Raw genomic sequence first — 14,192 nt, forward strand, 5'->3', positions numbered from 1 at the left:
CTGGCTTTGAACCTAGATCCTTAGATCTCAGTCTCCTGAGTAGCTAAGACTTATAGGCATGAGCCCTGACCTTGGGCTGTTTTATTTTCTGTGATCTCTTACTTTATTCAGTTTATCCACATTTGTTGCAAGGGAGAAAGTTTAGTTTTTCTTCCATGTTTCATAGAACATATAAAATTCCTCTCAATTTAAAGAATTAAAAGCCAGGTGGATGGTGCATGCTACCTTCAAGGCAGAGATAGAGGATCTGAATTTAAGACCAGTCTAGAAAAACAAAGAAAATGAATTCAAATAGTTTAGGGATATGTAGCTCAAGTGGTAGAATGCTTGATGCTCTGGGTTAAGTACTGCCAATAAATAGATGAATGAATGATGTACCTGACTGGGCAAGTCAGATTTTACCTGGGAGCTATGCTTTGGAAACTGAGTTAAAGCTTGAGAAGCAAGTTGTTTTTCCCCCCTTCTTTCCTCCTTGCCTAACTCTTGCTTTGGCCATGGTAGCCATTATCATTATTATACTCATTGAGTTCTGGGAGAATAAAGATGTTTTTCTCTTTGGGACACTCCAGCCTCAGGTGTATCTTTATGAAGACCTGTTTTTTTTTTTTTTTTTATTATTCAAGTAGGTCTATTTAGAATGAAGTTAGAGTGTTTTGTACCCCATTTTCAAAAACCAGTTAGTTTCATAGCACTACTTAGCATACAAGGAGCTTGCTTCCTTTCAGCATACCTGCTTTCAGTTTTAAGGACTATATTCTCTAGCAGCTCTGCTGGGTTATAATGTGGCTTGGATGGGGCCCTGTGTACTCTTCCAGCTGTGTGTATTGTTCATGTGGAGCACACTTTGTGCATGGCCCAGCAGAGGGCAGCAGCAGCAAATGGACTCTTCATCTCCTCTTTCTTACCCACTCAACACCTAATCTTACCCTCCTCCATACCATACGAGACTCTGTTAACTTTTTATCTAATTTTACATTCTGTCTTCTACATTTTGGGTAGTGCTTCTAATTTTTTACTTTAGGAAGATGCTGAATGAACCAGAAGTACTTAATTCAAAAGACATATAATCTTGCATAGGTTAAAAAGACTTCATTAAGTAGAGTATGATATTTAAATCTGAGTTAAGAGTAAAACAGAATTTTTGTTAAAAATTCTTTTTTTTTTTAATTTGAAGCTGTGGGATGTGAGATCAGCAAATGAGAGGAAAAACATTAATGTGAAACAATTCTTCCTAAATTCAGAAGATTCTCAAGAAGATACAGAAGTCATAGTGAAATGTTGTTCGTGGTCTGCTGATGGTGATAGGATAATGGTTGCAGCAAAAAACAGAATCCTTGTAAGTATTAGAATTTACAGCAAATTTAGTCTGATATAAAGAAAATGAAAACTTCTAATAATGTTTGCATTTTCCACTGTTTTCTGACACTATACTAGCTGTGTGATCTGGGGGACAGGATTCCCAGAATGCAGTTCTTCAGGCATACTCTAGGGGATGTGGAAGGCCTGCTCGTGAAAGACTTTCAGGTCTCACAGATCAGGGAAGCAGCTTGTTCTGCTTTTGCTATGAAAGGTACACAGCAAGAGCCACATTTAACAACCTGGGTAGTCCTGCAGTACAATTGATGAGGTTGAGTCAGCGTTCCTCGAGTTACTTAAAACGTGAATACTTTCTGTATCACTCTTTAATTTTTTTATTCTATTTTTATTTATTTACTCCTATTATAAAGATGATGAAAGGGGGGTTATAAGTTACATTAATTAGGTAAAGAGTACTTTTTTTTGGTTTTGTTTTGTTTTGCTATATCTGGGGCTTAAACTCAGAGCCTGAGCGCTGCCTCTGAGCTTCTTTGTGTTCAAGGCTAGTGCTGTATCACTTGAGCCACAGCAGCATTTATGGCTTTTTCTGAGTAGTTTATTGGAGATAAGTTTCTTACAGACTTTCCTGCCTGGGCTGGCTTTGAACCACAATCCTCCATATCTCAGCTTCCTGAGTAGCTAGGATTTCAGGTGTGATCCACTGGTGCCTGGCTAAGAGTACATTTCTTTTTGGACAATGTCACTCCTTCCCTCACTCCCAGTTTTTTCTCCCATCCCTACCCATAAGTTGTAAAGTTCATTTCCTAGTAAATACCACTGCTACATTTGTTTACCCTTTGACCCTCCATTTCCATGCCCCCCCCTTAAATGAACAAACAAGACAAAAACAAAAATAACAACAAAGAAAAAAATTTTCATTTCCTGGAGTTCATTTTGATAAATGTTATTTTATATGATCAAAGTCACATAGTTATTGTGCCTTTGTCTTTCTCCCCTAAGAATATCTTACTGTGTGTGAATGCCTACAGTCCAATATAATTTATCATGCCCTGGTATATTTTAGCTCTAGCTTCTGCATATGAAAGAAACCATGCGTCATTTGTCTTTCTGGGCTTGACTTACATCATTGCATTATTCTTTCTGGAACTAATTTCAAATACATTTAGTGATTTTACAAAGTACTTTTAAATCCCTAAGGTTTTATATAGTAGGATGACTCTAATAGAGATAAATACTCATTAACAATTGAGCCAGATTGTGATGTTTTCAAAAAGGAATGAAAAAGGTATGGGAAAAATGTGAGTAAGAAGAATATATCTTCCTCCTTCCCCCGCCCCCCCCCCCCCCCCCCCCCACCAGGGATTGAACTCAGATTTTATACTTGTTAGACAAGTGTTTTACTACTGGAGCGTCCTCTCCTGTCCTTCCTTCCTTCCTTCCTTCCTTCCTTCCTTCCTTCCTTCCTTCCTTCCTTCCTTCCTTCCTTCCTTCCTTCCTTCCTTCCTCCCCCCATTTTTCTCTCTCTCTCTCCCTCTTCCCTTCCTTCCTCTTTCCTCCCTCCCTCCCTCCCTCCCTCCCTCCCTCTCTCTGTCTCTTTCTTTCTTTCTTCCTTCCTTCTTTCTTTCTCTCTCTCTCTTCCTTTCTTTCCTGTGTGTGTGTTGGTCATGGGGATTGAACTGAGGGCCTGAGAGCTATCCCTAAGCTTTTTTTATTCAAGGTGAATGCTCTATCATTTCAGCACAGTGCCACTTCTGTTTTTCTGGAGGTTAATTGGAGATAAGAGTTTCGCAGACCTTCCTGCCTGGGTTGGCTTCAAACCACAGTCCTCAGATCTTATTCTATAGCTAGGATTATAGAATTATAGCTAGTCCTTTCATTTTTTTTGTCTTACCCAGCATCATTTTTTTCTCTGGCTGGCCTTGAGCTGGTACCTCAGCCCCTGGTAACCTATAACATAACTTATGAATTTGCATATACTGGGTATTTCATACAAGTGGTCCATTTATGTCTTCATTTCATTGCACATAGAATTTTCAAGGTCCATCCATGTTGTAGCATGTATCTGAACTGCATTTCTCTTTGCGATAGAATAGTATCCTATCATGGCATGTGTTTGTATGTATCAGATTTTATTTATTCATTTTTGTGTGGATTCTTATTTCTACCTTTTGGCTATTATGAATAATACTGCAATGAACATTGGTATATAAATATCTGTTTGAGTTCCTGCTTTTAATGTTTTTAATACCTGTGAGTAGAACTGATGGGTCATGTGGTAATTCTGTATTTAGCATTTTAAAGAACTATTAGACTTTCCCCATAGTACCTGAACTATTTTACATTCCTACAAGCAATGTATAAGGATTCCAAATCCACTGTTTTTTTGTTTTTTTGTTTGGTTTTTTGTCGGGCGTGGGGCTTGAACTCTGGGCTTGGGCTCTATCCCTCAGCTCTTCAGTTCAAGGCGAGTACTCTAGCTCCGCTTGAGCCACAGCGCCACTTTCTGTTTTCTAGTGGTTTATGGGAGATAAGAGTCTCACAGACTTTTGTGCCTGGGCTGGCTCTGAACTGTGATCCTCAGATCTCAGCCTCCTGAGTAGTTAGGATTACAGGTGTGAGTCACCAGCACCTGGCCAAATTCACTGTGATTTTTTTTTAAATTGTGAAAATACTGTACAGAGGGGTTACAATCACATGGGCAAGACAATGAGTATACATTTCTCATCAAGCCTTGTAGGCTACTCCTTTGTTTCCTCTTCCCATTTCCCATCCTTACCCCCAACCCTCCTCCCCTCCCCCCCCAAAGTTGTAAAGTTCGTTTTCTTTTTTTTTGGTCCGGTTGTGGGGCCTGAACTCTGGGCCTGGGCGCTGTCCCTCAGCTCTTCAGCTCAAGGCTAGGGCTCTACCACTTGAGCCACAGTGCACTTCCAGCTTTTTTTCTTATGTGGTGCTGAGGAATTGAACCCAGGGCCTCAGGCATGCAAGGCAAGCGCTCTACCACTGAGCCATCTTCCCAGCCCCGTAAAGTTAGTTTTCGACATAATGACTTGTACGTCTCATTGTTGCAATGAGTCCACCTGTATCCCTATTTAAACAATTTGTTTTTGCCCTTCCCCTCCACTGTGTTTTTGATAACACTTGTTATTTTCCATTTTCAAAATTATATCCATCCTATGTAGGAAGTGGTATTTCATTGTGGTTTAATTATTTTCTAATGATCAGTGATGTTGAGGAAAAGCTTGCTGGGTTGCTTGCTTCCCTCATTCCTTACAGTTTTGGGATTTTTAATCAGTGCCTGTGCTTTTGAGGGAAAGAATTTTATTTTTTCTTTTTTTGGTCTTGGGGGCTTGAACTCAAGGCTTGGGTGCTGTCCCTGAGCTTTTTTTGCTCAAGGCTAGCATTCTGTCACTTGAGCCACAGCCCCTTCTGGGTTTTTGGTGGTTAATTGGAGATAAGAGTCTCACAGACTTTCCTGCTTGGGCTGGCTTTGAATGGTGATCCTCAGATCTCAGCCTCCTGAGTAGATAGGTGTGAACACTGGAATCTGGCTAAGGAAAGTTTTTTTTTTTTTTTTTTCCTTCGGTCAGGGGTTTGAATTCTGGGCCTGAACGCTGTCCCTCAGCTCTTCAGCTCAAGACTAGTACTCTACCAGTTGAGCCACAACACCACTTCTGATTTTCTGGTGGTTAATTGGAGTTTCAGGGACTTTCCTGTTTGGGCTGGCTTTGAACTGCAATCTTCAGATCTCAGCCTCCTGAATAGCTAGGATTACAGGCTGAGCTACCAGCACCCAGCAAGAAATGTTTTTTTTTTAAAGATTAAAAAACAATCTGTTCTGGGCTGGGAAGGTGGCTCAGTGGTAGAACGCTTGCCTTGCATGCCTGAGGCCCTGGGTTCGATTCCTCAGTACCACATAAGCAAAAAGAAAAAAACCGGAAGTGGCGCTGTGGCTCAAGTGGTAGAGCGCTAGCCTTGAGCTGAAGAGCTCAGGACAGCGCCCAGGCCCAGAGTTCAGGCCCCACGACCGGACCCAAAAAAAAAAAAAAATCTGTTCTAGTGAAAAAGGAATATAACTTTTATATGTATTTATAAAATATAAATTATATATATTTATATATGTAGGAAATGCCTCATTATTTTAAAAACCTATAAGCTAGCTCCCTATTTCTCATGCTGGAATAAAACTGCTCTACAGTAATCATAATTTCATGTAGATCCTAGTTTCTTACTCTGGTTTTTCCTTCTTCACCTTTGTTTCTCTCCCCACTTTAGTATTGCTTGTTTTTTCCTATTGTTACATCTTTTCTCTTTTGCTACTTCAGGATGAGGATAACTTCATATTCCACATTGCCAGATTTTTTTCATTCCCTCTTAGCACCTGCTTTATAAGAATCCAATATGATTTCCTGATCTTTGTTGTTACCTGCACTGCTGTGCTCCTTTACCACCCACTTTGTCTCTTCGTAGCTCCCACTTGGAGTCTTTATTTTCTTCTTGAGGATTGTGCCCGGTGCTAAACAGCTAGACTGTATCAATATACTGTATGCACATACATACTTCACTGTTTTGTTTTGTTTTGTCTTGTTGGTCATGGGACCTGAACTCTAGGCCTGGGCTCTGTCCTTCAAATCTTCAGCTCAAGGCTAGCGCTCTACCACTTGAGCCACAGTGCCACCTCCAATTTTTCCTGCCTATGTGGTGCTGAGGAATCGAATCCAGGGCCTCATGCATGCAAGGCAAACACTCTACCACTGAGCCACCGTCCTAGCCCTACTTCACTGTTTAAATCATTTTGTCATTTGGGAAAAAAAAACTGCAGAACATATTAAAACCTTTCAAATATTGAAGAAGGTGTATTACTAAAAAAAAAAGTTAGGTTTTTATTGGCTCAAAATTGAGAAAATGATTAATCATAATGGAATAATTTGGTACCTCTGCAAAGAAATAGAAATGATTGAGTTAATTTCATTTTAGTAAGCTTTTACTCTATATTATTTTGATCTTCTTCATTTATGAAGGTTCATTTTCTTTTTTAAATAAACAAGCATTTGGTAGAACTGCTCTGTATATTAATTTGGCTAGTCCATTCATTTATTCACAAAGATTTTTTTTCTCTTAGGCCAGCTTGAGAGAAAATTTGTGATGAATTTTCCTTTGTATAAAATATGTGTCAGGGGCTGGGAAGTTGGCTCAGTGGTAGAGTGCTTGCCTTGCATGCATGAGGCCCTGGGTTCGATTCCTCAGCACCACATAAGCAGAAAAAGCCAGAAGTGGCACTGTGGCTCAAGTGGTAGAGCGCTAGCCTTGAGCTAAAGAGCTCAGGGACAGTGCCCAGGCCGAGTTCAGACCCACGACTGGAAAAAAAAAAAAAAGTGTCAAATGAGTCATATTATAGAAGTATATTGAACTATATCTTATTTATGATTATCAATAATGTACTACCATTTATGAGTGATGATGGTAGTTTTGTTGTTGTTGTTGTTGGTCATGGGGCTTGAACTCTGGGCCTGGGCACTGTCCCTCAGCTCTTCAGCTCAAGGCGAGCGCTCTACCACTTGAGCCACAAGCTCCACTTCCAGTTTTCTGGTGGTTAATTGGAGATAAGAGTCTCATGGACTTCCCTGCCCAGGCTGGCTTTGAACCATGATCCTCAGATCTCAGCCTCCTGAGTAACTAGGATTACAGGCACAAGCCACTGATGCCTGGCTAATGATGGTAGTTTTGTAGGACTTACATTTTATTTTTGATTTGAGGCATTAAAAAAATAAATTTAGATTCAATTTGCTTCTAGCTGATCCTTTAAAAATGATTTTCTTTATAAATAGTTGTACAAAATGGCTTCAACTTAACATTTCAATTTATTAATTATTTTATTATCCTTAAGTAATTATTATATGAAAGGGTTTGATCAGCATGTGAGTACAGTGCATCTTGGTCAGTGGGACCCTTTTCATCATTCTTCCCGTCTCTCCCAGCTCCACTCATCTCTTCAGTGTACCTTGTTGCATTGTCACATATGTACATTGAATATGTGTGTGAAAATGAAACCAGGTAAATTGAGAGGATGAGCATTCTTCACCTTCCCTCTCTCTATTCATCTGTCTACCCTCTCTTTGAACTTCCCCCTTCTCCCACCAAACATGTTCCAGCTTCCTGGTTGTCATTTAAATATGTCAATTTATATGTACAAAGCATCTTAATCAATCACTATTTTCATCTCCTCCTTCCAGTGTTTCTTTAATTTTGTTTACTATTGGGGACAGACTCTTCCCTCAAGGAATGGCATAGACTCAGATAAATTAAAAATGCTTATGCCAGTCAATGTGTGCTTTCAGTTTTCCTAATACTGTTATTTTTTGTGTGTCTGTGAGTCAGTAGTAGGGCTTGAACTCAGGGCCTGGATGCTGTCCCTAGGCTTTTCTGCTCAAGGCTAGCACTTTATTACTTGAGCCACTGCTCTACGTCTGGCTTTTTGGTGGTTAATTGGAGCTAAGAATCCCATAAACTTTCCTATCTGGTCTGGCTTCAAACCTCGATCCTCAAATGTCAGCCTCCTGGGTAGCTAAGGTTAGAGATATGAGCCATGGGTGCACAGCTTTCAGTATTTTCTTTTTATTGGCTTTGGCTTATGTGTTAAAATATTTTACCTTTATATATATCTCTATTTATGTTGACAGGTTTTCGACATGCATACCAGTTGTATATCGGCAAAAATCCATACAGGCCATCATAGCACCATTCAGTACTGTGACTTCTCCCCTCAGAACCATTTAGCAGTGGTGGCCCTGTCCCAGTACTGTGTGGAGGTGAGTAGTTGAATTTCTTCAGTAAGTTTGGGTCTCCAGATATCCAAGGATAATAGGGAATAAGATGCTTGCTTGAGAAATTATACAGTATTTTCTTCATATATTAATGACCTGTAGCCTTGTGATACTAAACTGTATAGCCATATTTATTATCTTAACAGTGATTGAAGACTTGATTTAGCAGTATGACAGAAAATGAAAGTGCTGTTCACCCAAGCATGTCTAGAGTGTTCATGGGCTGGGAAAACAGTGTGATGACCACAGGTTTCCTAAGCTAAAATATAGCATCTCTTGAACAGTATAGGTATGGGCACTGTTCAAAATGAAATGTACTCATTACATGACTTATGTAACTGGAACCCCTCTGTACAACACTTTTTAATAACAGTTAAAAAAAAAAAAGAAACGAAAAGAAAAGAAATGATGAGCTGGTTCACCTCTGTAATCCTAGGCACTCAGAGGCTGAGATCTGAGGATCGAGATTCAAAGCTAGACCTGCAGGAAAGTCTGTGAGACTCGTATCTCCAATTAACCAAGCAAAAAAGCCAAAAGTGGAACTGTGATTCAAGTGGTGTTCTTGGGCAAAAAAGTTCAGGCCCTGAGTTCAAGTTCCAGGACAGGCACAAGAAAAAATAAAAAGTTAAGTGTTGAGTTCAGATTCAAGATGGAAGTTAGATTTCAAATTGGTTAACATCGTACTGTCATTACCAAGCACTAGAAAATTAAATGGCTCCAGTTTATTTCTGGTTTATAACTTTGTGCTTATCTAATCAACTTTATATTTAGAGTTTATATCTAACTAGCCCTGAAATAAATCTACCTAAGGAGCTGGTATTTAAACTTTACAGAAGGCAATGGATTGTATCTTTCCTTCAAAGATAGATACATTTCCCCACACTTGGTTCCTCAGGGCCATCTGAGCAGCAGGTAGCTTGAGGCTGATTGAGATTGACCTTCTGAGGAAAGGGGTCTGGTTCTTTATCTGCAGAGCAGAGAACTGACTTGGTTCACTGGCTTCCCTTCAGGAGAAGACTACTTGCTGTTGCAAGCATTTCTTCATTGTTACGTGCTATTCCAACAGGTTTTAAGAGTGTTTGCCAACCTTACCCTTGAGTAGCTGTTCAGTGCGGAAGTAACAGATTGAGAGTTGGTAGTAAACTCTGTAGGCTCTTCCTCCTAATTCTTAGGGACAGAAGTACAAGTAGGCTGAAGGCTTTCCATGCTGAGAACCTTTCTGTTGTAAGCAGAGGCAAGTGAGTTAAAGAACACCAGTCCCTTCAATACAGTGTGAAGAAGTAGGGTGTGGGGGGCAGTGTTCTCTTGGGCAGAAAGCTTGAACCAGAAGCTTTAGCTCTGCTAGGGCACTTTGAATTTACCTGTAGATACTCAAGGAAGATGTGATTGGTGTTTCCCCTCTAGGTTTTGTCAGAATTTTGACAGTTTTTTTTGATCCCTTTTAAGGTTCTTACCCTCTATTATCCTTAGCTCTATGAACTGTCTTCTTTCTTGAAATGTAGGTACTTGGCTTTGGAGGCTCAGAAAACAAGGATGGAATAGAGAAGAATTCTCAAGGGAGATTTTTCAGTTGTGTAATAATTTTCATTTCTGGCCTTTAGCTCCATATATCCCAGCATGGACTCTAGAGATATGGCAGAGGAAATTTCATATGATTATTTTGTAACCATAGCATTCACTGAATGAAAACTATTGGACATGTGATGAAGTACTTGTTTTGTCTGTTCGTTCTGAAGTCATAAAGTAGGTCTGTAATTCAAAGTGTAATGAGAGGAGCCCAGGCACACATGATACTTCAATAGACTGGAATATATTTAAGTAATGTAGAGCAGAACTCAGGACAAAATACAGCCAGACTGGTGGGAGACATCGACAATTTGTAATGAGCACAAATAACAAGAGAAGTGTGTACATGCTACCATTAGTGCATTCATTTATTGTAGGATTTTGCAGTCAGTTCAAATGAAAGTTAGATGATAGAAGTAATGAAAAATAGTTTATATGTGGAAGCTGCTTATGCTTATCTCATTATTTTTTAGGTTTTTAAAAAATAGATAAACCATTTTCATGATCCCAAATCAAAGTTTTATAATAAATTCTAGTCAGAGGAAACTCAGTTATCCTTATCCCTTCTTACCCACTCATTTTTCCTACTTCATGGGTAACAGTATTTCATTTTGCATATATAAGCAAATATCTATGCATATATATCCATCTCTATATTGACATATTTTCATTTCCAACTTCTATAAAAGGTGTAGGGTATATATTTATCTGTTTACTTTTTGTTAACAGTATATCTAAGAGGTAAGTTACAAGTTTTTTTTCCCTATTTTGTTTTGCATATTATTGTATTGTGTGATCAACTGTAGCTCATTCAGTTGTTTCCCTTGTGGCTTCCAAGGTATTTTCCTTATGTATGATACATACATAAATGAGTAGTGGGGATTGAATGCAAGACCTTATACTTGCTAAGCATACATACAACCACTGAGCTACTCCCACATGGTCATTTGTGTTCTTTACAGTCTTCTGCTATTAAAACATAATAGTACAATAAATAATTTTCTACACAAGTGATTTGTATTGTTTATAGTATGCTTTGGGGCTGTGTTTGTGCAAGTAGTATTGCTGGGTCATTCTTGCTATTTTCCAAATGCTTATGATTTAATTTCCTATATTCTGTTTATTCTACAGTTGTGGAATATAGACTCCTGTTTAAAGGTAGCTGATTGCAGAGGGCATTTAAGTTGGGTTCATGGTGTGATGTTTTCCCCTGATGGATCCTCCTTTTTGACATCTTCTGATGACCAAACAATCAGGGTGAGAAATACTGTGACTTTCATTTTAAACATTTAAACCTTCTACAAATTAAGAAACTGATGACAGTCTTTGGGAAAGTAAAATAGGAAACTGCTAGATTCATATTCATTCTGGGAAAGTGTGATCATGTGGCTTATAACAATCTCATGGATTCAGACATGTTCATTTGTTACTGTGGGCCAGGTGCTATGGAAAGTCCATTGATTAAATCTACATGTATTTCATTTGATACCTGAGAGTAGTTTTTTGGCTCTTTCCTGTATCCCAAATTCCCACATGTAATTACTTGCTAATTTTCATAGATTCTACCTTTGCGTTTTTTATTGTTTATCTCTATTCTTCTATTCCTACCACCCTGAGATTCAGATCCTCACAACTTGCACCTGTTGCTTCTTTTATATGAGGGTCTGCCAGGTCTCCTTTCTTGTTTTCCTATGTGATATTTCCAATATATTTTTCCAGCACCATGTCTGTCTCTGTGTGCATGCATATGTGCTGAAAATTAAGCCAAGGCCTTATGCCTGCTAAACATGTACATGCTACCATTGAGCTGTACCCACATTCCTGATTATGTCATTTTTGTTTAAGCAGATTTTTTACCCCACTCCTGTTTACCAAAGCAAATGCATATTTCTGAGCTGCTGCTGCTGCTGCTTCTGCTTCTCCTCCACCACCACCACATCTTCCTTCTCTTCCTCCTTTTCCTCCTCCTCCTCCTCCTCCTCCTCCTCCTCCTCCTCCTCCTCTTCTTCCTCCTCCTCCTTTTTTTGTTCTGGCTTGAACTCAGGGACTGAGCAATGTCCCTGACCTTTTTTTGCTCTAGGCAAAGTGCTTCCTCTACCCCTTGAGCCACAATGCCACTTTCAGCCTTTTCTGTTTATGTGGTACTGAGGAATTGAACCCAGGGCTTCATGCATGCTAGGCAAGCACTCTGCCACTATGTCACATTCCCAGCCCCTAAGCTTCTTCATAGTATGGTCTTATCAGGTTCCAGTGTGTTTTTCAGCTTATTTTCCAGGTAGCCTCCATGAACCACTTACATTTTTTCAAACACCTTGCTTCTTTTAGTCTTTTGCTTAAGTGGCTTCTTTTGTTTGGAATACCTTACATAACTGTCCTACAGTCCCCTCAAACCTTCCTCATTTACAAGACTGTCTCTTTTCCTTAATGCCATAAAATTCTATGTCAATTTTTTATGGTGCTTAATCAAATTCTGACTTCAAGTATTGATTTGATTTACTCTATACTTTCAGTGCTTTACTGGTTCACCTATTTATTCACAACTTTAGAATTATGTATGGTTCTTTGAGTCCAAAAACACAGGTGCCTGTAGTATCTAATACAGTGTTTTGTACAAATCATGATCAAAACTTATTTACCGCTTATTGTATATTAGACATTGTACAGCATATTGTATATGTATTAATTTATTAGTTTTCATATAGTTCTTTGTGCAGCTGAGACAGGCACAGACGGGCCAGGAAAATGCCTGAAAGGTCATTGCTAGCTAAAATGTATCAAGCTTGAGCTAGAATATAAATCCTTGACCAAGGAGGTCTTGTTGAAAACAGTGAGCTCTGTCACTAAACCTGGTGTTACAGACTGTTCGTTGATAATAGTTAATTTATATTCTGGTGCCAGTTCGTTATCTGGTATCAATTTGAGAAATAGCAGATGGTTCTTCCTTTGAGTAGTGTTGGGTTTAGTAACCTGTCCAGAGTTATAGCTTTATGTAGAACTAGAATTCATGCTGCGACATTTGAGCTATAGAGGCCATAACTCCTAATACTAACTGATTTATACTGATAGAAGTTAACAAATATTTGCTGTTGAATTATAATCTTAACAATTGAAAGTGTAGCATGGACATTTTAACTGTGAATCATAGTTTGTTACCTTACTTTAACACTAAGACTAGTTTTTACATTATCTCAGAGGATAGACTTATATAGTTATTTTAATTTCTTCATCTTTAACTCAGGTCTGGGAAACAAAGAAGGTATGTGAGAACTCTGCTATAGTGTTAAAGCAAGAAGTAGATGTTCTGTTTCAAGAAAATGAAGCAGTGATCCTTGCAGTTGACAACAGACAACATCTACAAGTGAGTGTTTTTTGTTTTTGTTTTTTAGAAAATAATTGGTTTGATGTCGGTGCCCTGCATCTTGTATATACACTTCTCCAGCTTGGGGAGGGGAAGGGAAAAAACAAAATTCTTAAATAGGGATACGGGGTGACCCATTGTAACAATGAGATATACAAGATGTCATGTTGAAAAACAAACTTTACAATTTAAGTGGTGAGGTGGGGGGGCGGGGAAGTATAGTTGTGGAGGTGGGAGGGAAAGGAGGGTAGGGGAAAAACAAAGGAGGAGGTAACAATGCTTGATAGGAAATGTACTCATTACCTTACTCATGTAACTGTAACCCCTCTGTTCAGTATTTTTACAATAAAAATGTATTTAAAAAAGAAAATTTGAAAATTGTTTTGGTTGAACTCATAATTTTTCTTGCTAGTTTTGAACTTAGGATCAGGCATAATTATACAGTCTTAATAGCTACTCAGTGAATAAAAGTTGAATAAATAGATGGGACATAAGCCTGATGGTTAAATATGCCAGTATTTAGAATTAAATTGGGAGCTATCTCACTTTGCCTTGTTCCTCTCTGGTTGCTATCTATGACCTCATTCCTTGATTCATATGGAACCTTAAGAATACCACAGACTTGTTCACAGTAGTGATTCAGGCATGTCTGAATCATCAGAACTGAGATGGAGGGAGCTAGACTTTATATCTGAAGGATACATGTTTCATTCATTTACTTACACATTGTCCTATAAATACTTATTGAAGGAAAAGTTTGTGTTATAATATCAAAATTGTTTTAGGATCCATAATCTAGTCTGCTCTCCCACTTTCCTCAAACAAAGAATGGGACACATCAGGAAATCTCTACTGACTGGAGTCCCAGTGGTGGTAATAGGGACAAGAGATGCCTACGGAGAGCAGTGGCATTCAATAGCAGGTCAGCATCACTAGATTAGTGGCAGAATAAAATGTCTTCAGAATGGAAGTCCAGTGTAGTTGGCACTGCCTGATAGAGAAGCCCTGGAAGTGGTGATAGCATTGTAAGAAGAACAGGAGAATCTTATGGGAAACTGAATGCAGAGGCTGTCTTTATGGTGTCCAGCCTATGAGAAGCAGCTGAGTAGTAAGCCATATAGGAAGTGGTA

The 14,192-nt window shown here is 38.9% G+C and overlaps 1 protein-coding gene across 1 annotated transcript in view; it reads left to right on the plus strand.

Annotated features, from left to right (window-relative positions):
• The window catches only part of Apaf1 (apoptotic peptidase activating factor 1), an 86,710-nt gene that overhangs the window by 48,858 nt on the left and 23,660 nt on the right, over positions 1-14,192 (plus strand). Inside the window, exons 17-20 of the mRNA XM_042693265.1 lie at positions 1,175-1,336; positions 7,995-8,123; positions 10,836-10,961; positions 12,943-13,062. Coding sequence (XP_042549199.1) covers positions 1,175-1,336; positions 7,995-8,123; positions 10,836-10,961; positions 12,943-13,062 — 537 coding nt within the window. The remainder of the gene's footprint in view (positions 1-1,174; positions 1,337-7,994; positions 8,124-10,835; positions 10,962-12,942; positions 13,063-14,192) is intronic.

This window comes from Dipodomys spectabilis, unplaced genomic scaffold (assembly GCF_019054845.1).
Source record: "Dipodomys spectabilis isolate Male_0828 unplaced genomic scaffold, ASM1905484v1 ptg000163l, whole genome shotgun sequence".
In the NCBI taxonomy this organism is placed as follows: Eukaryota; Metazoa; Chordata; class Mammalia; order Rodentia; family Heteromyidae; genus Dipodomys; species Dipodomys spectabilis.